The sequence below is a fragment of the Sceloporus undulatus genome, chromosome 6 (assembly GCF_019175285.1).
Source record: "Sceloporus undulatus isolate JIND9_A2432 ecotype Alabama chromosome 6, SceUnd_v1.1, whole genome shotgun sequence".
Classification (NCBI taxonomy): Eukaryota; Metazoa; Chordata; class Lepidosauria; order Squamata; family Phrynosomatidae; genus Sceloporus; species Sceloporus undulatus.
Genome location: NC_056527.1, coordinates 41,336,945 through 41,363,617, shown reverse-complemented (window position 1 = coordinate 41,363,617; position 26,673 = coordinate 41,336,945). Strand labels below are relative to the sequence as shown.

Genomic DNA, 26,673 nt, shown 5'->3' with positions numbered 1-26,673 from the left:
CTGCAACACCATTCTTTAAGCAGCTACCATGCTGTTTGAATAATTTAGCATGCAGAAAGATCAATAAAGAATCCACGTTTTCTCCCCAGGTTTTCATGAAGCTCTGTTATCTCTGTGTTTTGTACCATTAGCCACGATACCTTGACAGCCCAAATGTGCTTCTTCTTTGTCTTAAATATTTCAGGCCATAGCACAAAACACAGATCTTAAAGACCGGTTACGCAGAATTCATGCCGAATCTATGCTTCTTGATTCAGCAGCTAATGCAAAATCCAGCCCTGATTTGGCAAAGGTGGGTATAGATTTCCTGTCTTTCTACAGTGCTGCTTGCTTCATCCTCTCCCTTCCCTGGCCCCACTGATGCCCATTGTCCATCTTCACCCTATCCTGCTCTTTCTTTCCTCATGCTTATATGAATTACCTGTTTCTGTGCACATCAATACTTCCCACAGACTGGTTTTATTTCTGAACATGTGTTGACTGCTTTTTGCTAACAGGCTTTCATTTCCCCTGTAGTTTCTTTGGCAGTAACACTCTTTTCCTGTTGCTTGGTGTCATTGAGTGGTTTGTGCCATCAACACTTCACATATTCTCTACAGGCCCCTTTTGTTACCACTTCTGCACACACACAAACCAAATAATTTAATGACAGACCAAAGTGTGCTCTGTTTTGTAAAGCAGGATATTTTATGTGTAAAAATGTGTGAAAAATGCATTTCACAAAAGTGACCAAGATAAGCATTAAAATATGACAGTCCACACTCACATACCCATCCCAGGTTGTTACTTTCTGAGGAATAAATTGTGAAGGCAAAGCATATCTCAGGTTTCACTGACAGTTGCCTGGTTTTCCTTTTTGCTTCTGTATGTTTGTTATGAGTAGTTGAGATCTGCTGCTTGCAAAATAAAGATGAATGAAGATACATGTATGGATGGCAGCAGATGGTGAAAGACTTAAAGTAGGAAGATTGTGTAGTGTCACTTAACTATCGACTTTCTATGCATTGAATAGTACAATTATTCAGAACATATTAAGAACATATATCTTAGTTTTTGAGAAGCTTTTTGGGGGCAATTAGCTTACAGATTGTAAACTGCTTAGTGAGTGCTTAAGTGTACTGATAAGTGATATAGAAATGCATTTGCCATTGCTATAAATATATGGGATAGTTTAACCCATTGATTGAGTCTGTCTAAAAATGGATACTGTCAATGAATCCCAGTGATTAATTTTGGGAACATACTGTGTTATGATCTGCCAGACAGAAAAGGTTGGAAGTTCATGTGTCTGCACTTAAACTGAATCAGGGGCAGTCGTGCAATGACATAACTTTTCTGGATATGGACAATGCTTCTAAAGTTTGTTGTTGTGTTTCCAACTTATGGTGACCCTAAGGTGAACCTGTCATAGGGTTTTCTGGGCAGGATATATTCAGAGAAGGTTTGCTATTGCCTTCCCTTGAGGCTGAGAACATGTGACTTGCCCGTGGTCATTCAATGGGCTTCATTGCTGAGAATCAAACCTTTGTCTCCAGAGTCATAGTCCAACATTATGCCACACTGGCTCTCATTTCTAGAATACAGGCTTTACAGCAGTACTGAAATAATGCTCCCCTCCTATGCTATAACATTTTTGTGAGTGTTCATCTTTCTGTATTTTGTTTATTTTATTTTGTTTATTATTTGGAAATGGCTATCCAGCTTCCATGCAGTAGTATCTGAAAATACATATAGACATATGAAACAGGCCCATTTGCAGACATAATCATCGAACTGTAGGGCATGTCCTGGAAAAGGAGGACATCTGGTCACCCTGTCACAGAAGCAGTTGGCCAGCCAGTTTTGTCCGGTGCACACTGTTCACAATCAGTTCACAGTTATGAAAACTGAAGTGCACTTGGGATGCTATTTCACATGCAAATGCTTATTTGATTTTACACTTACTTGTGCATTCAGTTGCATGTTTCCATTCAACATATAGTACACATGACTCTGCATTCTGAGATTCCTGCTATGTAGCACTGGTGTAGGAGTTCAGCCATTGATAGTAGTCCACGTAATTCAGGTTTGAGATCTGTGCTAAAATGTTCCTTTGTTTCAGCAATTTCGCTGCTAAAATTATGCCTTCCAGAATAGTAATAGCAAAGCTGTCTCAAAGTGAAGGAATGCAGTTATAGGACTCAGCCTCATGGATCTTCAATATTAATTTTAAAATGTTAAAGACAGAAGAGCAATACTACAGTATTCTTTATCCCCAGAGACTGTAGTATGATTATTTCTCTTCCAACAAAATTGGGTTTTGTGAAGAAAAAGAAATGGTGCAAAGATTTTCCCCATTTTTTATTTTTATTTTTATTATTTTTTGGTGGAGCATCTTTCTAATGCTATCATCAAATTGTCAACTGAAGAATGAACAGGTTAGGTACGAGTGCCCAAAAAGGTGTTCAGCTTGATGGCCATGGATTTTGAGGGCTCTGAAAGATAAAATTTGGAAAGAAGAGAATGTGAATTCTTAATTTTATAATTTAGAAAGGAAAGACTTTTAAAGAAGTTGTTTTCACCTCAGTTTTATCATAATCTATGTCTGGCTACAAAAGACATTTAAGGAGAAAATTCATAGCAGCCAAGCTTGGATGTTTTAGTCTGTAGCTAAACATTATGACATATATTAGAATCTTGTTGTAAATTTATTCTCTAGTGTAATTCCAAAGCATTTTAAAATCATTTTGAGGATGTGTGGATCATACAAAATGCAAAGGAAAAATTTCCCAATCTGTTCAGATAATTTCCAATATTTCTTAGTGCAATTCACTTCTGACTATAAATTCTCGAAGAGGCACAACTACATAAGAGTCTCGGTGATCCAATTTTGCCAAATAAATTGGGAGGGGGGTTGCTCTGTATACCAGCATGGTCTTGATGGGTCTCAGGACCCCTAAACTCCATTCCAGGGTCCATGTTTTGTTAGTGTGCCTTGATGCTAATCTCTGTGTGTATGATAAAAGTATCCCAGTAACTGATTTGAAAATTTTTGAGAATGCATCAGCTTGACAATCATTTTGCTGAACTAGTGAAAGCTTATGGGGCTAAGTGTTCATAATGACACATTATGAAGGTCTTGTTGGCTAAGGACCTGAGCTATCAGAACCAAATGGAAAAACGATCAAGTGGAAAATATATTTTTACATGTAGAATGTAAATTTCTGGGTACTGAGGGGGGTTGTCGGTTTAAATTGGCTAGTTATGCTGCATACTTCCTGATCAAAAAGCTGATGAAATGCATTGCACCAAATTTACTTTCCAGCAAATACCTGTAGCATTAAAGAATCTTCAGCTGGAAAGAAAATATCAAAATAGTCACCAGGTTTTTTATCCCTAACAGGTTTGTGCAAACTGAAACTTCACCTCGTTCCATGACTATGTAGGGAGCCCCCTTCTTTCCTATTCAGCTCTCCTTTTCCATTGCAATTACATTAAAATGAGTGCTTATTCCTTTGCTCATTCCTATGATTGCCTTTGTTGGATATGATTTTGCTGGACAGATTGATTGAATGATCACAGGCTGCTTTTGTTGTCATTGGGGAAATTGCTAAGACTGGCAGCTTTTTTATGCAATTCAAATGGGTGGCAGTGTTGTTCTGTTTCAATATAAAACAGAAGGATAGTGTAATCATGTGGCTGCTTTAAGATTAACTGGGAGGCATTACAAACCGCCGCTTTGGGGCAGTCTCCTGGCGCTGCTGTTTGCTCCGCAAGGGAGCCGCCGCAGCCAAACCACGCTGCTCCCTTACGGAGCAAAAAAGGAGCTCCAAAATGGAGCTTCTTCTGGCGGTGCGCTCATGACGCCGCGAGGCGCCAATGGCGCCCTCACGGTGTCATAAGCGCCGCGCGACGTGTGGACGCACAGCATCCGTTACGTCAAGATGGCGGCGGCCATGTGGAACGGCCGCCACCATTTGTTACGGACAGAGTCCGTAACAGGAATAAGGGCGTCTGGAAGAGATGCCCCTTTTTTAAACTGGGCCGTCCTGAGGACGTCCCAAGTGGCGGTTTGTAACCCGCCTAACTTATTTCAGCATATTATTTTTGCATGTGAAGAAATGGCCTATAGTCCACAAATGATTTTGCTGGTTAATGTTATAACTGCCACAAGGCTACGTTTTTCTAACCTTTTATGTACGTGTGGTGAGGAGCAGAAAACACCAAACTCGGCGCAAGGGGGGCAACTAGGCAAAACTGTTATATCATCTTCTTTGTAAAATACAATACACCACCTAATAGATGAAGAGATGGTAATGTTTAAGCTTGTTGAATCCACAAAATATAGATCAGGAGCACTATATTCTAGTTACTATCTTTTGGGCAATGTGTACACTTTTTCTTCATGTGATGCTTAGTTCTGTGCTTTGCTACTCTAAAATAAAATAAACATAACTTTACTGCATAAGTCTTATGTTCCTGGAACATTATTAAGTCTCTGTGTATCAGGCCAGTTTTTGACTTCTGATATGCCCATGGAGTCTACCTCTTTCACTCCCATTGCCCTCACAGTTTTCTCACTGTTTGTACTGAAAGTGAAAGGCTCACCCAAAATATTCTGCCTGAAGTGAAATAAAAGATAGTGTGACCTTAGCGGGTCATATACTGATGCCAGCTGAACTGGCAGTTGAATCTTACTTCAAGAGGTGATGGAACGTGTCTGTTACCATACTTGAGGGAGAAAGATAAGTTTAGGTTGTCCAGAAAGTGTGTGTGGTATATGGAGAGTTCATGAGGAACAGCTGGGAAGACTGTCCTTGCTGTTCTCCAATATTTACTACCTGATGTTCACCCGAAACATAGGACCAACCTTGTGATAATGAGTGCTCCATGTCTTCATAAAAAGATGGGCCTTGCTGGAGTATTAGTATACCCTCACAAGTAGCAGATACTATTTTAAACCAAGCAAACAACATCTCACTGTTTTGGGGGATGTCTTTTTCCCCTCCCCATCCCCCTTAAGCTATCTGAAGTAACATCCCAGAAAAGTCTAGTGAGACTGTTTATATGTCACTATCAGGACAGATGTGCTAATGCATGTGCTTTGAATTGGTGCACCCCGATGTTGTTGAGCTGCAACTCCCAGCAGCCCTAGCTGGCCTAAACAATGGTGAGGAATGTCTGCAATTCCAGTCTGATAACATCTGGGTGGGCCACAACCTTCCCAGCCTTGACTTAACAGTAGAACCATAGAGTTGGACAAGACCACAAAGGCCATCCATTCCAACCCTCTGCCTTTCAGGAATACACAATCAAAGCATGCCCAACAGATGACATTCCAGCCTCTGTTTAAAAACTTTCAAAGAAGGGGATGCCATTGTTCTCGAAGACAGTGTATTCCACTGTCAAATGGCTCTTACTGTCAGGAAATTCCTCCGAATGTTTAGGTATTTACTGTACTAGTTAAGAGTATAGCTCATGCTGAACAATATACTTAAAATCCTTTTCCATCTCCATTTCAGGAGAATTCAGAAGATGAAAACCGGGGTCTGGTTCACCAGCTCTCCAACGAAAGTCGCCTGTCTATAACAGATTCTCTCACTGAGTTTTTTGATGCACAGGAAGTCCTGCTGTCTGCCAGCTCTTCAGAAAATGAGGTCTGGGTGCTCATGTCAGAAGCATTAGTTTCATGTTGTTTTGTTCCAAACTTGTCTGACCTTTACTGTCTTAATATACTAATTGCAGTCCAAGCACAGCAAGTGACATGTTGCTCACATTTGAGCATACCATACACAGTTGTTTGGTACTGTTTGTTTTTAAAAGTATTTTTAAGACAGAAGGGTGGGAAATGAATACAGGAAATGCTGCTCAGTCAGATATAACCAGATACAAACTTAAGGTACCATATGCTTGAATTTGATTTTCCCTGTGTCAGTCTGAAAAATGTTGCAAGGATTTTTTTTTCAATTGCATATTTAGGGTTCCCCCCCCCCATTGCTCTTGGCAAACAGTTCATAACAGATGCTACAATGTCATTCTGTTGCTGCCGTCTCCAGACTGTGGCCTATTTTTATCTGCTTTGTGAGTTTCCCAAATGTTTCAGTGTGATGAACGTATAAGGGTTTCCACATACACACTCACTCTTTCAATCAGAATGAAAGCATATTTTCTTTCTCCTCAGGTATCTGATGATGAGTCATATGCCAGCGATGTAAGTGATAACATCTCTGAAGACAACCTAAGTAATGACATAGAGAGTGAAAGGCAAACCCTTGGCAGGAATGGTAAAAAAATGATTTATCTTCTTCACAGAATTTTCTTTCTTTCTTTTTTCTTGGTAACTGGTAATGCAAGAATTAAGATTCAGACAGATTAAGGGCTGCATTTCCTTTTAATGAGCTGTTTTGCAGTGGTGAAAAGATCTGTGGTCACCTGTTCTCATGTGGGAAATGAGCACAGAATGAAATGAAGTTGCATTTTTCTGTCCCTTCCACTCCCTTTTTTCAGAGTTCACTTGCCCTCCATACGTGGGCTATGGCACTCAAGTGAGAACTTTCATTACGTGCCTTCAAGTTAACTCTGATTTATGGCAACCATATTATGGCAGTGCTAGGATTCAAACCCTAGTTTCCCAGAGTCCTAGTCCTTCTGTATATTCCTATCACTGCAAATATGCAGCCATTCTTGGCTCCTTTTTTTACACAAAGTCCAAATGTATTCTCTCCAGGCAATCCTTCTGTTCAATGATTATTTCTGCTCTTTTTTGTTGTGGTTTGGTTTTTTTCTGCTGTACTTTGTACATGAAGGAGGCAAAGCAAATTGAATTGTCCAGAGCTATCAAAGCTATAAACAATCCCTGCAATAAAAATATTGCTTTAAAATGGATAAAGCATTCTGTAATTGGTACTTCTGGGGTTTTTTGTCCACTGTCTGGAGCAGGCAATTAGTGCAGTATCTTTGATAGTCTGTAGCCCTATGCTACACATCTCCAGTGCAAGAACTCTGATTTCTGATTAAAAACACAAATATTATTTTTAAAGCTGAAATAAAATTACATTCTTGTACTGAGTGAGGAGGGATTCATGGCTGTGAGGGCAAGTTTTAAAAATGAAGCGATGAGGGGACACTATGCCTAAGTGAGGAAGCTTTTAGTCCTCCTATGCACTGGATTAGAGTCCTTGATTTAAGAGTACCTTCTCACTTCCCACCTTCCCATGCAGCTTGGCGCAAAAGGTCTCATTTGTGTAAATAGGAGTGTTTATTTCCTAAGCCTACTTTCTGCAGAGAGAAATTTGGGGATAAAGGAGCCGAGGAGGAAATATTAGTCCTTACCTCTCTGTGTGCTGCCATGCTGAAAAATTACATTCATACCTGTACCATAATCTAGGCTCAGAAAACTGTTTTCCTAAACTAGTTGTGCTTAGGAAAGTAGCAGTGGAGGGAAATTGTAAGTCTACCATTCTCAATGTGTCTTCCATGTAAATGGGACTTTTTAATAGGCCTAATTGCTCCACATGGAGGGAGGAAGAAGGGGTAGATAAGACAAAACAAAATGAGAAATAAGGGTGGAATAGAGAGTAGATGGATGAATATGTGTGAAATCGGTGTAGATGTAGCTTAGTTCCTGCCCATCATTCCAATGTGTTTTCTGGAAGATAAGTCAGAAAGGAATGCAAGTCCTCCAGCTATTAAAAATTGGCTTATTTCTGAGCCAGAGAGTCAAGCCTGAAGGCCAGGAAGTCCAAGTTGTTGGACTGGGAGCATTCCCAGGTATACTAGAGAGCTCAACTTGCAGCTCACACTGAAGCAAAGCTAGATAGGCACCATCTTCTCTGCCGCCAGAAACATTTCAGTTTCCAAGAACTTGTAAAGTTTATGTGAATTCTTAAAAAAGGGTGGGAAAACCATCCTTGTCTGGTTGGCTGGCTGGCAGGCAGGCAGAGAAACCAAAAGCACAGTTTTCACTCCTGTCTGCATCCTGGCTAGATGCCAGGTTCTAATGCTCCCCTCACCAATCAGTTTGGTAGATTCATCGCCTCTCTCCCTCTATTCCTATTAAGGGTTTTGCATTTTTGTTTTGTGGCACATTTTAATCTGTGTTGCATTTTTAATTTTGTCAGAATGTTGTGCTTTTTAGCATTTGGCCTTGATTCACTGGGGGGAGACTGGGCCCAGACAGAATGTGGATATGTGAGCAACCAGGGTCATGCCCAGCTCAGAGGCATATAACCCCATCCTACTCCCAGGTGGCAGGGAAACAGCTCAGTGGCTTCCAGTCATGTGGAATCCCATGCCCATCATTTCAGATAGGCTGGGTGATTAGCTTTCATCAATTGGCAGGTAGTTCAACCACTGCCTAGATCTGGACCCATGTTGGGGCAAGGCTTCTTCAGCTGTAGTCAATTAAATGTGTGGCCTGTTTTATCTCAACAAATGCTGATTGTGTCTTTATTATGGAAGAGAGTCTTAATTACTGCTAAAACTGCAAATAGGCTTTTGTCTGGCCCATTACATCTCTTCTTTAGTTCAAATGTAATCTAACCTCTGTCTCCTAGACTGTGTTCCTGATGGCAGTATCGAAAGTCATTCCAAGCGGAGAACATGTTTGCCAGCTCCATGCCCCAACACAAGCAACATCAGCCTCTGGAATATTTTGCGGAACAATATAGGGAAAGATCTCTCCAAGGTGGCTATGCCAGTTGAGTTGAATGAACCTCTGAACACTCTGCAGCGACTCTGTGAAGAACTGGAGTATAGTGAATTGCTGGACAAGGCAGCACATACACCAGATATGTTTGAAAGGATGGTAAGAAACAATTGTATTCTGGAGCAACTCCTTTTCTTTTTCTGAAAACATTCAGGCACATGACTGATCATGTGTCTTATGGAGGGAAGCCTCAGTACAAATCCCATATTATTAGACTCCTACTTTGTTAAGCTTGTGACCCTGCTTCATTTTGGAGGTACATGTGTGTATGTGCCCTATTCAGCTTATTTTCCTTTCCTTGCTATACTGAAAAGGAGAGCAGTTAAGAAGCAAAAAAGGAAAATACTGATATTTGAACCTTCTTGCTAGTTCATGGATAGCTTACCCACAACTTTTCAAAAGGCAGTGGTATACTCGTGAAGGTTGCAAAAGTAAGTCTGTGCCACTCAGGAGAACTCTACCATCTGACATTGCTCTAAAAATAAGATGGAATGGTATAAAGTTGTGCAAGAAATTTTTGCAAAGGCAATGTATGTGTCTCATTTTCTAAGAAGTGCTAATAATTGATAGACCTTCTCTGTTGCAGAGATGGGAATCATCTGGCCCTCCAAATGTTCTTGGATTGCAAACCCACAGCGGCACAAGCCAACATAGATGACAGTAAAGAATTGCAGTGCAGAGGGGAGAAGTTAACCCCACACCCACCTCATATGAGAGAATCATTACTGTTATATAAATCTACTAAAATGGATATAGGAAATGCATCCAGATATTTCTGTTCTCATCTAATTTGATGTACTAACATTGTTTGTTCTGGGCTGCCTAAAATAATCTGTGTGCTGTATGCAATAATTTGTAAACTGGTCCTAATTCTCCTGCAGCCTTTGTTATGTTTCTTCAAATTCGCCTCCCATAAGCTATTTATCCTGGTGCTCAGATAACCACAGACAGCACAATGTACATTTGTAGTGCTTCCTTCATTTTAAGCACAAGGCAAAACATTCAAGGTGCATTCCAGAAACTTTATTATTATTTATTTATTACATTTATATTCTTCCTTGCTCCTCATGAGCTCAGAGTGAAATTGTGTGGCTGTCCTCCTTCCCACATTACTCTCATGACACTACTGAAGGGTAAGTCGGGCTGAGGGAGAGTGTCTGGCCTCACAGACACACACACACACACACACACACACACACATACCTAATAACTTTTATGGCTCAGAATCCAGATCATCCAAGTCCCAGTCCAGCACTTTCACCATTACCACACACAGGCAGCTCATTCTAACCTTGGCAAAGATGTGCCATTCTTTGCTGTTTCTGCTAATTAGTCTGGGGAAAGTGTGTGTGTGTGTGTAAAAAGTGAAGATGAATCAGTTTAAGATTTCTTTTAAGATGACTTTTGCTCCAGATGCTTCACTTTTCCAAAAATCCATTCTACCCTATTTCCAGTTTTTCTCCCAGCTTAACGAAAAGCTTTAGAGTGATTCTGTAAACACTGAGTCATGTTTCTGTGCTCAAGATAGTGCTCCAGCTTGCAGACACAAATCTGAAACTTTGCAATGCAAAGAAAAATGGTATTTGACGTCAGTGTATGCACCAAACTCCATTGTTTTTAAAAATGTAACAAGATATGACACTGATGTACCCATTTATGAATTACCAACATATATCTGTACATTCTTTTTTTAGGTATATGTGGCTGCTTTTGCTGTCTCTGGCTATGCATCCAGTTTCTACCGAGCTGGAAGTAAGCCATTTAATCCTGTGCTTGGGGAAACCTATGAATGTGTCCATGAAGATAAGGGTTTCCAGTTTTTTTCTGAACAGGTAGTACAACTCACCCATTGTTTTGTTTTTTTAAGTGCTCATTTTATTTTATCTTTTCATGGAAGTCTCTCTCATGCTGTCTCTGGGCACTTCTTCAACCAATGTTGAGGTGCTCATTTCCAGTTTCATGAGCATTGAAGGTCCACACCTATTCAGGCTTGTGAAGACTGGAATGCAGTGTAGTGACTAAATAGTGATCAGGCTTTATGTTGGCACTGATAACCCCATTAGGAATACAGAATATGTTGGAGGTCTATGGTAATTTAAAGAATATTCTTGGTTGTAATTAGAACAATTTGCATATAACTTTGATGATTGTTGTTATTACTAGCAGAAAAGTGAAGTTAGCCCAAAATACAGCTGCTGCTGCTAGGTTACTAACTGGTACTAGCTGTTAGGAACACATCAGAGGTGCTTACATAGTAACACTAATTTCTAATCCATCACTAAGCACAGTTGAAAGAGTTTTTGCTTCTCTCTAGAACTCTTTCACAGCTTGCATTCCTACACAGACTGAAGATCATCTGCTCCCATATTGGCCTGCTCACAAATCGATATCTCCTTTCAGAGGTCTTCCAACAAATGCTCCACCATCTGAAGCAAGGCTAATGGTGCTTAGGGACTTCTGGAGTGAGGGCCTCACTTACTTAATTCTGCCTTCTGAGACACTCTTCCCATATATTGTTTAGTACCAATGCATATAGCTTTGGTTTATCAGCTAGTTTGTATTTTCTTTATTGACAGTTGATGTTTTATTGTTGCTTTCCAATTTCATTCTTGTTATTGCCTTTGTGAATTGCCCCTGGAAATATTCTTTTAAATAGAATTACAGAACTCCATGCCATGCAGGAAGACACAGTCGAAGCACTCCCAAGAGCTGGCCATCCAATTTCTGTTTAAAGACCTCCAAAGATGGAGATTCCACTACACTCCAAGACAGTGTATTCCATTGTGGTATATACATTTATAAAATAAAATAAAATCCCTACCATGACAACAGAAAGGCACTTCTATGAACAGGAGGGCACTATTGGGTTTAATCCATTCTGTTTTACATCTTTCAGCTCCACAGTAGTAATGCAGCCCAATTGCCAACCATAGATCAAAGTCCAAAGAAGCATGGTTTTGTTTGTTTTTAAAAATGAGGCAGGGAGAACTACAGACATCTGAAAAGAAATTGGGTGTGCAGCCTTTCTCTCAAATGAATGTATTTTGTTATTGGTATTATGTTTAAAATGCTATGATCTTAAATTGAGGCCATTTTCCTTTCATATCATTCTATAACTAAGTGTTTAAGTATCAGATTTAAAAACTTATAAATTTTACTGCTTTGTTTAATACCACCCCAGAGTTTCCGGTATTCCAGACGCTCAATTCTATTTGGCACGAACACCTAATGGGCTAAACAGACTGCCCCTTTGGAGTGGCCTGCTGCCGCCCTTTTCAGTGCTGGATTGCAGCCATGGCAGCTACATGCCGTGGCCCCAATCCGGCCTTTCCCTGACATTAAAAGGAATGGCAAAATGCCGCTCCTTTTTGCACTGGGGAAAAGGCACCTTTGCTGCTGCCACAGCACTTTATGCTGCTCCTTTTGGTGCTGCGTCATCTGGACACAGTGCCATGATGCCACCCACTGTGCGATCAGGTGCATAGCATGATGGCAGCATTGGGGCGTGTGTCATGCAGATGCCATACCCCCACTCTGCCCCGAGGCCAGCGTATAATGCCAGTCCATACAGCCTCTTCTTCTGCAATTTCAGTCAGGCTTAAGCAACCCAGGAACCTTCCAAAAGCCATTCTGAGTGTGTTTGTGTTAAAGGAATCTCCATACAATGTTAGTGAAATAGAGTTTAGCAAATGGGTTTGTGAGTTTTGGCAGTATACCTTGAAGGCTGCAAGAGTCAGCTTGTCATAACTCACCCCATGATTCAAACAAAGAGGAGAAGGAGGTAGCAGCTTTCCAGGAATCTGTTGCTCTTGATAATGAAGGGGTCTCTTGAGTACCAGGAGGCAGAGGGCGAGGCAGTAGGGTTCCCTCCTCACCAGTGGGAGATGGCAGATATTGGAGACATGCCCCTATCCTTGTTGAGCAATGAAGAGATAAATGCCAATCTCACTGGCTGTTAAATGGGAGATGCTGATTAAATAGGCACCTGGTATTGTTGAGAGAGCTTCCTATAAATCTCCCAGCAGTTCCCACTGTCTTTGTTGTTCACAACTTTCTTATCTGGGTGATTGACTGTACTCTGACATTCATATTTCCTTGACCTTGGACTGGACAGCTCCATTTACTGGTATCTGGATTGCTGACTTATTATAACGACTCCTGGACCTGCTGACCACCCTTTTGTGGTCAGGTTGGATAATATGTGACTAACCTGGACTGAATGGACTGCTTGACTGTTCTTGCATTATAACCCTTTGCTTCCTAAGAAGTTTCTGACTGGAGCATAGGATGGAGCTTATAAATTTCCTTAATTACTTATTGAAAGTGAAACATGACATTCATTGAAATGTGCAAAATGAGTAATATGCCCAGTTACTTGTATGAAGTGAACATCTTACAAGTTCTGGGGAGCAGGGTCAGACTTCTGGCTCTGCCCCCAGTGTTGGACATGCTGCAGGGCCAGGCATTGTACCCGAGGATAGAAGTGCTAGGAACACAGCCCACTCCCTAGAAGTGCATGGTAATGTGTCTTTCCACGTGTATTGCATAACCAGGGTTCTTTGGAATACCTATTTTAAGGTAATTAAAGATTATCAGATACATAATGGTATAAATAACATTGAACTAGTAACATGATAGACTTGCTGAGTAATGGGTAACATAGCACCAGTCAACAATAGCTGCCAGTGGTGTCACCTAGTTCTCAAAACATCTTAAATTGTTCTAAGCAGTCTTAGACTCATTCCTCTTTCTATATCCATGCAGATACTCTTTGGATGTCAGAGTTGCCACCTTAGGGATTCATTTGCCAAGAAAAATGGAGAGAATGTCTAAGAGAACACTCCTTGAAGGATAAGGCTTGGAAGCATATACAGAGGCACTTATTGGCATTTTTAGTGGTGGTACAGGAGTAGAGGTACTGTGGAGAACACAGTGCATCTAACTTGGGTTTCAGACAAACTGTATCAAAGTTAATGGCCATCCAAAAGGGAATTGTCTAGACAGAAGCCTGAAAAATCTCAATGCTGAAAGCAATGAAGACAGAAATAAGATCTGAAATAGCACATACTTGGCCTTAGCAGGAAATATATCACTTGGTTTTCTGAGTCTGTAGCTTATTCCTTGCTAAATGACATTCTTTGCCAAATGAAGCTTTACTTTTTCTGGGATCTCCTCCCTGTTTATGTATGTCGATGCAGTCTGGTATCTGAAATTTCCTTTCTCCACATTTTGCAACCTAACTGATTCAAAGCAGACACAGAGCAGATAATGTGGAAATGTTTTAGTCAATAATGTAAGTTAAAGAGTCAAGAAGAGCTCCTTGTGTTGTAATCCAGTAGCCTCTCTTCCCCATTTCAGATTCAACTTTTGATGGAGTTAATGGAGTGTTGGGTATTCAGCATTTGGACTGCAGTGGGAGAATCAAGCGTCTTCTGTTATTTGACTTTTCTATAGATGTGATCTTCGGTCTTCTTAAAGTTCTTTCCCAACTACCCAACCTCCTTGCCCTTTGTTTAACTTCTACGTTGTAGTCAAATTATGAATTCATATTAACAAACAGGTTTACAAATTTGAATGAATTTCACAACTCCCTGTATGTTTTTAGGAGCCATCTTTAGCCAGCCTTCTAGTTGTACTTTTAGTCATCGCTGTTTTTAATTTTACAAGCTCCCTCTTGTGGTCAACACCATGTTTATATGTGCCTTCAAGTCACCTGCTGACTTATAGCAACCCCATGAATTCCATAGGGTTTTCTTAGGCAAGGAATGCTCAGGTGGTTTTGCCAGTTCCTTTGCTGTAAAGCATACAGCACCTGGCATTTATTGGCAGTCTCCCATCCAAGTACTAAGCAGGGCTGACTCTGCTCAACTTCCAAGATTAGGAGCCTTTAGAGTAATAGTACTGAGAGGAAAATGAAACCATTTCAAAAATTTATGAGAGAAATATGAGTAATTTTTAAAATGTGTAACTAATTGTAACCTTTTCCTCTTTTTGTTAGGTCAGTCATCATCCACCTATATCTGCATGTCATGCTGAATCTAATAACTTCATGTTTTGGCAAGGTAACTCTTTAATTTATAATTTATTGCCACCATTTAAGAAAAATGAACTAAATCTGCAAGCTCAAAAGGAGGCAATGTTATTGTGCACACCATGACAAAGTTATACATTTCATAGATTACATGGAAAGGCAACTCACCTTAGAATACATCAATTGTTCATGGAATTTTGTTTGCTATCCATAATTATGGAACCATGACAGATCTACTCTGAGTTGGTAAGATACTTTTAGAAATGTATAGTCTCTTATAAATATAGACTAGAAACAGACCAGAAATGATATGTGAAGGGAATACAATTTAACAAGATTAGTATCTATAACTGTGTGTTTGTTCTTCTTTACAAAAGAAGAGCATGGTATACAGGCTCGGGTTCTCCTGCTTTTTAGGCAAACCAATAGAGGAATAAACCTATTTCCCCCCTCCCCTCAAAATACTGTATTTAAATTGAAAGGAGGGACGCAGTTCAACTACTACATGGATATAAGGTTCATTGAATTGAATTTTTATTGGAACAACATTTAGGAGATTATAGGAAACTGAATGGAAAGACAGTTACCTTTTGCATAAGCATTCTGGAAAGCCATTGTTCTTAATCTATGGACCCCCATACCACCTGATGTTAGGCAGATAACAGATCTCTCCTAGTGCTTGGTGTTATCCTTTATGCCTCAGTGCCACATGTTGATTATGGTTTTAGACAGAGCCATCCAGTATGCTTTTATTGTTTTGCAAACTTTTGCTAGCATTTCTTTTGACATTATTATTTTCATTTATTACAGTTTGGCTGTATTTGTTTTACAATTGTACAGCACACTGGGGAGAGTCGTACTATGTCTACATCATATCACTTATACATTGACAAAATTAAAATAATTCAGTAAATATTCATTGACTCACTGACTGATGAGTGGAGTTTTAAAAAAATCTTAACATTATAAGACTTAGTTACAGGATCCCCATGCATTATTATACCAGGAAGAACTGATGAACACTGGAACTGTTTGTCACAAATGTAGATTACAATTTGTTATGTCTTGTTTCAGACTAGTCTAATAAGTTCTGTAGTTGGAAGTGCTGTTCCCACTGCTTGCAATAAATAGTTCAAAAATTGCATTCCTTAATACAGACTTGTGAGATGTTCTCAGAGACTAGAGAAAATATTTGTTTGTGTGCATTATGGTTATTTGAATTGACATGATTTAGTAATCATGATATGCATGCTTTCAGCCTCTTGGGTGGCAATTCCTATACATGTCTGTGCAAAGGCAGACTCTCATGCAAGTGGGTACAGGATTGCAGCCTCGGTCATATAGTCACCACAAGGCTGAGTTCTATCATGGTTCCAAAACCATGTTCTGATATACATAGGTTTAGCAACATTGTATTTTTACTAGTTGTAGTGTTACACTCATGAAATATAGAACTCAGAACTTCTGACTGCAACTCTACAAATAAGCATATAATTCCATTGTGTTTGATATTTTTGTCAACATACTATAACTATTGATGAAAGTACTGAGGCTTCCAAAATTACAAATACTTTAACAATTCAACTCAGAATAGCAAGATGCTATGTTTGCTGTTAAGAATCTACTTAGTTTTTTGTTGATATTATGTTTGTCTGTCTAATTTCAGATATCAGATGGAAAAACAAATTCTGGGGGAAATCCATGGAAATTGTGCCAGTTGGTACAACACATGTAATATTGCCAGCGTAAGTTCTGATTTAGTTCACATGAAGAAAATGGACCAGGTTTGACTACCAACACTATATTCTACAGTTCAGATGTTCTCAGAATGCCTTTTGCTCATAAAAAAGCCCCATATTTTGTTTGCTTTTTCATGTCATAACAAGTCATAAACAGTTACAGTTAAATGCTTAACATATATACAAAATAGCTGGAGGGCCACTTTGAAAACGCAGTGGGGCTAATAGTCAGTTGGTCTGTCACTACATACAAGTCTAGCTTCACTCCATCACCTCATGTTAACATACTTAGTTCTCAGGCAGATGGGACTAGTAGTTGGATTTGAGCTAACAACCTAAAAGTGATCAACAGCTGTAGATGGTAATCTTTCCTAGACCAACACTTGATAAAAAGTACACGGGACAGCTAATTTGTTCACTAAGTCATTGCCTTGGGTTCTTCTTGAATGGACCTGTCAAATCCACGACAAGCCCAAGCATCGATATAATCACTATGTAGTGTTCTTCTGCCTTAGCAAGCAAGAAATGGCTAGTGAAATGCCCATATCTGTTGGTTAGGGCTGCCTCAGATATATCTAAGGGGGAAGGGAACATGTGGCACCCCATATGTTGAACTGCAAATGCTATCAGCCCCATCAAGGTTACTTAATAGTAAGAGCTGAAAGGAGTTGCAGTCTCATAATTCTCTCTCCATGAAATTGCCCCTTTAGATATTCCTTGATTAAACAACTTTTACATCATATCTTAGTTTAGGGATCAGTTTCAGAGGGGTTAATCTGAACTGCTTTTATGATGGCTAAAAATTACCTGTTGGTTTTTTTCCACTGAAATTTTCACTGAATCTCAGTGTTCAGTTGACATATGACACAGGTTGTTATTTTAATCATTCATTCTATTTTGATTTTCAGAGGTTAAGAGTTTTTATTTAGCTATTTAAAAAAAGAACTGACAAAACCTGCAGAGTACATCTCTGCGTCCTGGGGCAAAAGTGTACTTCTGAGATTCTTTTGTCTGGAGGTGACTAGGATTGAACCCTGAAGATTTGTACATGCAAAATATGTGTGCTTTATTACTAATCTGATCTTCTTTGAGAAGTGTTTATGAAATGCCAATATTTCTGAATTTTCAGAATTATTTAAAGTATAGTCATTCAGCTCTTTTTTGTTGATCACAAATGCCAGTCTCTTTTCTGAGAGAAGCTGTTCATCTCTTTGTGCTCTCTACTTGTTTTGAAGAGAGTAAAAGTGGGATGTTCTTAATATCTCAGCTGAACATTTTGGAGGCCATTCTTTTACTTCATGAAGTAAGATTTTATTCCATTATGCATACAAAGTTCTCTACATTATTCCAGTTTTAGGGACCACTATGAATGGAATAAAGTGACATCTTGTATTCATAATATCTTAAGTGGACAGCGCTGGATAGAACACTATGGAGAGATCATGATCAAGAATCTGAATGACAGCAGCTGCTACTGCAAACTTACTTTTGTCAAGGTAATATTCAAATTCAAATTATCTTGGATGCTCTAGAGAGTAAGGGCTGGTTAGCTTTTTTGTTGTTGTTCTTGTTGAGGGCTGCAGTCAACTCACTCACAATCTATCAGGGGCCACAATGTGTTAACAGGGAAGGAATAGACCAGAACCAAAGTGTGTTAGAGCCAACTCCCTCTTCCTCCCTCCCTCCCTTCTCTCTGTCGCACTCCTTTTGTTTTCTCTTCCCATTTGTTTAGCCAAAGAAGAGACAATGTGAAGTCAAAGACTTTCACTGCCAGCATTCATAGTTTTTGTGGGTTTTTCAGGCTATATGGCTGTGTTCTGGAAGAGTTTATTCCTGACATTTTACCTGCATCTGTGGCTGACATCTTCAGAGGATGCTGGTGTAGAGGTGAGTGGGGTACATACACTGTGTGACCCTTACTTCCCTCCAACAAGGGTCACACAGTGTGTGTGTGTGTGTGTGTGTGTGTGTGTGTGTGTGTGTGTGTGTACACATACATACATATATACATACACACCCCACATACATCCATGCCACTATACAGGTGAAACATCAGGAATAAACTCTTCCAGAACAGTTACATAGCCCAAAAAACCCACAAAAAACTAAAGAAGACACAGATCTGACAGATTGTCAGAGGCTTTTGTAATTGGGCTGAGGGTCAAAATCCACATGTTGCCTACCTTTATTCTAAGGTATTTCATGAAAACCTGGCATGATTACTTAGAGATTATCCGGGTCAATCAGTATTTTAGGTAGAATCCTCAGGTTGTAAGATTGGATAGTGATTTTTAAATGCATCAAAAGAAGCAGTCTTCCCACCCACCCACTCCACCTCAGTATTTTAAGATTAATTTTGATTTTATTGTTTGGTTTTTTCCCCCCTCTAGGCAAAATACTGGAATCACAATGTTCATGAGATCGAAGGCAATGTTGTGGACAAAAATGGGAAAATAGTACATCGCCTTTTTGGAAAATGGCATGAGAATATATACTGTGGAACGCCATCTGTGGCAAACTGCATCTGGAGAGCAAGTTAGTGATCAATCAGTCATTTTATTTTTGTATACCTATCATGCTCTCATATGCTCTAACAGTGCTCTTTTATTAACACCCCCCCAAAAAAAAATCTGGGTATATTTAATATTTGCATATTCCTTTGTAGTGGTTTATGGTACAAACTGTTGTGGATGAGGGTTGGTACCAGACTATCTGATAATGATTTCCCATAAATGACTGTATCAGTGGGTCAAGATGAAGTCTAGCTATTTCAAATATTTATTTCATGGGACGAATATTTGCCATAAAGCAGGATATGGTTTGAGGTATTTATTTATTTCATTTATACCCTACTTTTTCCCCAACATGTGACTTAATGTGGAGGTAGGTTCACAAACCATGGTTTAATTCAACATGAGTCAGTTGTGATCCACTCGTACATGCAGGTTCCCAATACATTCACCAGAACAACTTCTAATCCCTTTACCTTTAATGTTCCACTCCCAAATGGAAAATTTTAACCCCTATTTTAAAAATAAAATACCTAGAATTGCCAGTTCAGCATCATTCCAGGTCCTGAGTTTCCAGGCCAAAACCTGAGGCCTCAGGATAGCTTTAAGTAATGTCATTAAACGTTATGCATTAAGTATCAACTACAGTTGCTTACAGCTTGTCATTAAAACACACACACCCACACACACAGAGGTCCAATCCAAACTGCAGCAATAATGCTTTGATACCTCTTTAATTGCCCTGTCTCAATGCTAGGGAATTCTGGGAACTGTAGTTTTGTGAGACATTTAGCCTTCTCTGTCAGACAGCTCTGATGCCATAATAAACTACAATTCCTAGGATCCCCTAGCATTGAGCCAGGTCAGTTAAAGTGGTGTCCAACTGGATTATTTCTACAGTGTAGATTGGACCAGAGAGAGGGAGAGAGAGAGGAAACATATTTTTTTCTGTTTGGAAGGTAAGACAGGAATCTTAGTGACTGAGTGACTGTCCACAGATCAAAGTGTAATGAGGAGATTACTTACGGAGACAGGATAAGAAACCTTTAGACTAGCCAAGTCGCTTTTAGCCAGAAGGAGGGGGCAAAGCAGGTGAAGCTAGTAAGCCCTTGTGCCACAATGACTAGGAAGGAAGGAAAAGACTAACTTGGGGCCTCTACAGACAGGCCAAAATAAAGCTGCTTGGAGGTATGCTGTTTAAATGTGTCAAAGCTGTGGTCCAGTCCTTAGGACTGGAGTGTGGCTTTGGCATAGCTTCTGGCTTCTTAGAATGCATGCATCTTTTAAACAGCATACCTCCAAAGTGACCTGAAGCAGCTTTATTTTGGTCTGTCTGTACAGGCCCTAAGTAAATAGACCCTCTAGAGCAGGGGTTCCCAACCTTTTTGACTCACAGAGCCTTATTTCTATGGCAGAGCCCCTAAGAGGCCTACCCTATGTATTACAAATTAATGGTGTTTAGGAGTATATATATATATAAGAATACAGTTACCCCTCCTTTTTCGCAAGGGATTCATTCCAGACCCCCTCGTGAAAATGGAGTTTTGCATATATTCAAGAACCTTTGGCTAGAGTATAGGTGCATGTGCACAGGGGTGCGCTGCAGGCACACACGCCATTCATTGTCCCTCTGTTCTTCCCTCGTGCATAGCGAGAGATGTGGGTCCAATGACTGCAAGAACGGAGGGAGAACTATATATTCTTATTCTTTAATTTCATTCCATTTTTATTTCTTTTATTTTCCTTGGAGCACCTGGGAAGTGTATGCGGAGCCCTAAGGGCTCTTTGGAGTACAGGTTGAGAACTTCTACCCTATAGAGTATTTTCAGATTACAGCAACACATAAATTAAACCTTAAAAATTGTAGTAAGATTTGTATGTAGCCCTTTCCTCTTGCCTGGAGATGAGCCCACCAAAACTGAAGAATTAGCATGGTAGTCTCTCACGTGAATATGATCCATGAAAATTGGACACTTAGGACTGGGCTTTGAGATTCAGCACCCCTTATTAGAACTGACTATCCAGCTCATGAAGGTCTGGAGAATAGCAAAAATGGGCCTCAGAAGTTGCTTACTCGCCCGTGGTTTAAATGAATGGTTCCTATGTCATATGTCTTTAGCAACCAAATTATTGTTAAGACAGTATTCTTGTCTCTTCTGTCTCGGCCTTCAAGATGACAAACAGGTCATCGCTTTGGCATCATTTTGGAAATGAAACTTTTTTTATCTGAGAACTGAATTAAAGTGAAAGCAACATATGTATGTTAGCATATGTATCTGTGTATGTGCCTTCCAGTCACCTGTCAACATGGCAATCCCATAAATTTCATAGGATAACTAGCTACATGTTGTTTGCACAGATACATTGAAACTGTCATTTTAGTGCCTTTGTATATCTGATGTGTATATCCGAACAGTTCTGCTGATTTTACTTAATCATTTAAGAAACTGAATAACCCTGCAGTGCTACTCATCAAAACCCTCAATGAAATGTACGCAGTACAAAACATAAACTGAGTTTAAAACTTAATAAATAATGCTAGAATAACCCAAAAGGAAAACAAGAGTGTAGGATAAAATCATCCAAGTGATTAAAAGAAACATAAAATAAATTGTTCTTAGTTTAAATGTTTGTGACAATGGGACAATCTTAGCCTGATGTATAAATTATAACAACAGTGGTGCTGGACATACTTCAGTACAAAAAGAGAGCTAGAGAGAGACCTTTTGGGTTGTTTTGGTATATTCTTTTTTTTTAAAATAACTATGCAGGATGTAACTGCATTCTTATAGAAATGAACAAAGCTATGGAATTGTTGGAGTAGAACTGTAATACATCAATTTAATTATTTACTTACTTATTTTATTTTATTTTATTTGCAGATCCAATGCCCAAGGATTACGAACAGTGGTATGGCTTCACACAGTTTGCTTTAGAGTTAAATGAATTAGATCCACTTATTAGACCACTGTTGCCACCAACCGATACTCGGTTTAGACCAGACCAAAGGTAATTTTTTAAAAAATACATACAGTACCTGAATTCATGAAGGTCAAAGTTCATTATTTTCCATCCTTTGGGGGCAGATGACAAACATATATATATATATATATATATATATATATATATATATATATTGTGCTCTTCATCAAATAAGAATATAAAAATTTCATTGATTTCTTATTTGGGAACCTGAAAGAGAAATCATTATCTTTGTTGTTATTGTTGTTAATTGTCATCACGTCTGCTTTGACTTATGGCAACCATATGAATGAGAGATGACAGGCCACCCTGACTTCAACAGCCCTAATCAGGTCCCACAGACTCTGAGCTGTGGCTTCCTTGATCGAGTCTATCCACTTGAATTATGGTCTTCCTCTTTTCCTATGGCCTCTCACTTTAACAAGCATCTTTATTTTTTCTACTCAGTCATGCTGCCTCATGATATGACCAAAGTATGATTGCCTCAGTTTTGCCATTTTGGGCTCTTGGGAGTGGTCAGGCTTAGTTTGTTCACAGACCCATTTATTTGTCTTTTTCACAGTCCATCTGTAGAACTCTCCTCTAGCAGCACATTTCAAATGAGTTATCAGCTTTCTTCACTGTACAGCTTTCACAATCATACACAGAAACTGAAAAATGTCTTGACCTGCCCTTTTAAAAAAAAAACACCCCTTCTCCAGTTTGCATTCACTTCTAAAATCCTTCTGCCAACAGAGTTTTCTTACTAATTTCCATTCCAACTCACATTGCTGTCTGTGGCAGTGTCGATCAATGGGCCTGTTTACACTATGGAATTGTGATGTTGTTATTTCACTTTAACTGTTATGGTTCTGTTCTGTGGAAACTTGGGACCAGTAGTTTAGGAAGAGGCATTTAGAAGCCTCAGCCATAGTAGTCCAGTGCCTTACCAAATTACAAACTCCAGGATTACATAGGAAGAACCATGACAGTTAAAGTGGAATAACAGTGCTTTAACTTTAACTCTGTTGTAGCAGCTAATAATAAATAGCTTCAGCAAGGCTTGTGAGTACTAAACAGGAATAACCAAGAACTAAATATGCCCATAACACTTTGTTCTTCTGTCATTGATTGGCAGGCTCCTAGAAGAAGGTAATATTGAAGGAGCAGAAATACAAAAACAGAGGATTGAACAGTTACAGCGAGAGCGTCGGAAAGTTCTAGAAGAAAACAATATGGAACATCAACCTAGATTTTTTAGGTAATTTATAAAATGCATATTGTTATGCTGAAATGTCTGTCTGAAAATATCCCCCTCTCCCAAATCAAGATCTAGTTCTTTAGGTCATTTTCCATATAACATTGCTAAAAGCTTAAAGGTGTATTTTTAGAAGCAAGTCGGCCCTCCACATTTGTGGCCTTGACATTTGATTCATATGGTAGCTCTAGGTAACTCCATGATCAACCTCTTCCTGTGGTTTCATTTCTACCTGTCTGGTTAGTCACTGCTCCTGGTCTAGGAATTAATGTTTCCAGGATTTATCATTGAAAGAATGTATATGGGTGCAAAATATAAATGGGGGACAGAGCTGTGTACACCAACCCCATATCCAATTTTCCTGTCTCCATTAGCTCTACAAATCCAGGTAAGCTTATAATCTTCCTAACAATCAGGAACCATGTGCAACTCATGAGTGTTGAAAATGGAGACCTGCATGGAGGCGATGTTATGGATAGATTGAAGTATGTGATCCCATGTCCCCAAGCCCGTCCATGCTTTGACATATGAGTAAATAAATAATAAATAGGGCTAATGTACAGTCTGAATTACCATGGCACATGGTCTTGATGAACTTAAGCAGCTTTGTAGCTGATTTGTGATTAGTTCAGATCTGGAAATTCTCTCTTCACCATTTTCTGTTTGCTGAAGGAAAGGCACTTCGTAGATATTTCTATTTGTGTAAAGCATAGCATGTGAGGTGCCCCATTAAAAAAAATCCCAAATTGATGCAACAAATGTTGGCAGAGATGGAAGTGTTTGTTGGCCTTCTTCCAAAGGAAATATATGCTAAGTAAGACCTGAAGGATATGTTGAAAATGAATTCTGCTGTAATTGTTCTTCCAACTCCACAAATGTTGAAATCTAGAAAATAAAGCAGGTAGCAGAAGTAAAGCTAAAGAAGCCCTTTTAGCAAGAAAACAAAAATGTTTTGTTCACTGTTTAACAGGAAATCTGACGATGACTCCTGGGTTAGCAATGGAACCTACTTGGAACTTAGGAAAAATCCTGGCTTTTCCAAGCTGGACAGTCCTGTTCTGTGGTGATGAAAAGACAAAAGAGAAGGACATTTAACTGTGGTTTTCTGAGTATGATGTATAAGGAAGGAAATGCTGCATATCACCTTGATCTTCTAGACTCCTGCTTGATTTAGATTTTTGACGTGCACATTTACTTCATTACATTTCTTCTGTAGCTATTTTGATAGTAACCACAATATGTTTGAATGTACAAAAATGCTAATTTCCTTTACATATGCTGTTTAATAAGTGATTGTTGAATGTTATTTCTTAGAGGGGGGAGTGGAGAGAGAAGCTTTAACACTATTTGATTTTCCCCAAAGGATAATGCAAGCTCAGATTCAATGCCTTACCAAGTTGTGTGATAGGCAGAAACGGTAGCCTTTAGCTGCACTGTGGAAATTAATTGGATCCACTGATCCCAGAATATGTTAGTAAATTACCAAAGATGGATTGAGTGTAGTTATTAATTTAGTCTCTTGCCTAAGATTCCATCTTAATACTGGAATCTTTTTGATTTTTTTTTTAAACAGCAATTTAGTAACCATATTTTTACTCCATTAGATAACCTAATAGTATTACATGGTAGTAGCATTGATGGTTCTACTGCCTTACACAAAAGGGCACAGCCATTTGGAAACTTCTCTTATGTCTTGTTGAAATGAATGGAAGTCAAACCATTTCATATTTCAACAGGACTTGCACAGTGGATGTTGAATTTAGGCTGTGTCCCAAAATTGTATCATAGTGTGTATGAATAATGTTCTGTGTTGACTAAACTTTGAGGGCACAATCCAACTGAAATTAGTTAAGTCCTATTTGGAATAATATGGAATGGAGACTTGGTTGCAAGCAGCTAAGTTTTTCTGGGTTCTGTCATTCAGTTAAGTGTAACTAACGTATCCTGAACATAGAAGATGGAGACCAATGACCAAATGAAAAGAAATATGGTTCTTTTTGTAGCTAAAGGAAAATGAACTCTTATTTGTTTCATTCTCTTGGCTTGTTTGTAAAAAAAGAAGATTATGCTGGACAATAGAAAGGCCCTCTCTTTTTAAAATTATTTTCAGAGAAGCTAACTTAAGGGACAGATGTTTTCTGAAAAAGGATTTTAGTATTTTCTACCTCTTCTGAGCAGCATATTTAATGACTTGTATTTTTTAAAGAAGCTGACCATCTGCCTTAGATAAATGTATGGAATATATGATCTTCCTTTAACTGTTTTGTGTTCAGGTAAATTATTTGTCTTGCACTAAAATGGTTGTATTTCTTTTCTGTATCCTTTGTATGTTCTAATGTCTTCATGAACATATTCAGCATGTTGAAGCAGGAATCTGAAGCACAGTAGACCAAACAGCACTTTGAAACTGGGGTGGAAGTCTTTTGTTTATGTGTGAAATCACACTTTTACTGTATTATATACTTATCAGAACAGGAAGCATATGATCTATAGGATCTAGAACACTTTTCCTATGAGCTGTTCCTTGAGCTTACATATCTACTATTGGGACATCAAGGCAGGGGGATTTGCTGTTTTTATAGTGCAAAATGCTGTTTCCTGTAAAATGATAAAACATTACTTTGTTGTCTTCTTCTCAGTACATAGTACATATCTTGCATCCCATTCCAGCGCTCTATACAGAAGAAATTCTATTAATTTCTGCATTAATATTGAGATCCTTCATATGCGACCCATTCCAAATACTTCAGCAGAGGAAGGAGCTCCATGCAGGTATCTCAGCTTCATGAATTGAAGTTGTTCTCACTGATGAATTGGGAAGACTGTGGAGGCAGGGGACAAAATTCCCTCTGTGTGCTGTAGTAGTAAGAGTTGTTTGGACACATGGTAGTTGTGGTTCCAGTTAAAGTGCATGGGGAAGGAGTTTCACACTGTAGATAGCATGTACGCACCATTGTACAAAATACAACAGCTAGCTACATTTAAAAGCATCATACGTAATCTGTTAATGGATGCACATCAAGGCAATAGTGAAATGCATTCAAAAAAAATAAATAACAACTTTGCAAAATCTCTAGTTAACCTATGCCCCTGAAATTTCTGTGAAGACCTTGTAAATACTGTGCCCAATTAATATTACTGTTGGCTGTCCATATCCACAGACTCTTTATCCATAGATTCAAGCAACCATGGCTTGAAAATATTTTTAAGATATACATTCCAAAAAGCAAGCCTTGATTTTGCCATTTTATTATCCATAAGACTTGATCATCCATGGAGTTTTTGTATCCATGGGGAGTCCTGGAAACAAACTCCAGCGGATACTAGGGGCCCACTGTATATCAGTACTACCCAGACTCTAAGCATTCAGTTTGAAAGATTTTCTTTGACACAACTCAGTTTATTTTTTTTTATAAGATCACAAATTCCAATGATATCATGCCTATTATTTAAGACAACAGCCATATGCCTCCTTAAACTTTCAGGTG

General features: G+C 39.0%; 1 protein-coding gene across 1 annotated transcript in view; it reads left to right on the top strand.

Moving 5' to 3' along the window:
• OSBPL3 (oxysterol binding protein like 3) overlaps window positions 1-25,804 on the top strand; it is an 87,689-nt gene extending 61,885 nt beyond the window's left edge. Inside the window, 12 exon segments of the mRNA XM_042474699.1 lie at window positions 185-292; window positions 5,502-5,636; window positions 6,161-6,263; window positions 8,535-8,785; window positions 10,381-10,518; window positions 14,685-14,748; window positions 16,384-16,462; window positions 17,808-17,952; window positions 18,847-18,991; window positions 21,849-21,975; window positions 23,066-23,188; window positions 24,156-25,804. Coding sequence (XP_042330633.1) covers window positions 185-292; window positions 5,502-5,636; window positions 6,161-6,263; window positions 8,535-8,785; window positions 10,381-10,518; window positions 14,685-14,748; window positions 16,384-16,462; window positions 17,808-17,952; window positions 18,847-18,991; window positions 21,849-21,975; window positions 23,066-23,188; window positions 24,156-24,252 — 1,515 coding nt within the window. The 3' untranslated portion in view covers window positions 24,253-25,804.
• Window positions 25,805-26,673: the final 869 nt, after the last annotated feature.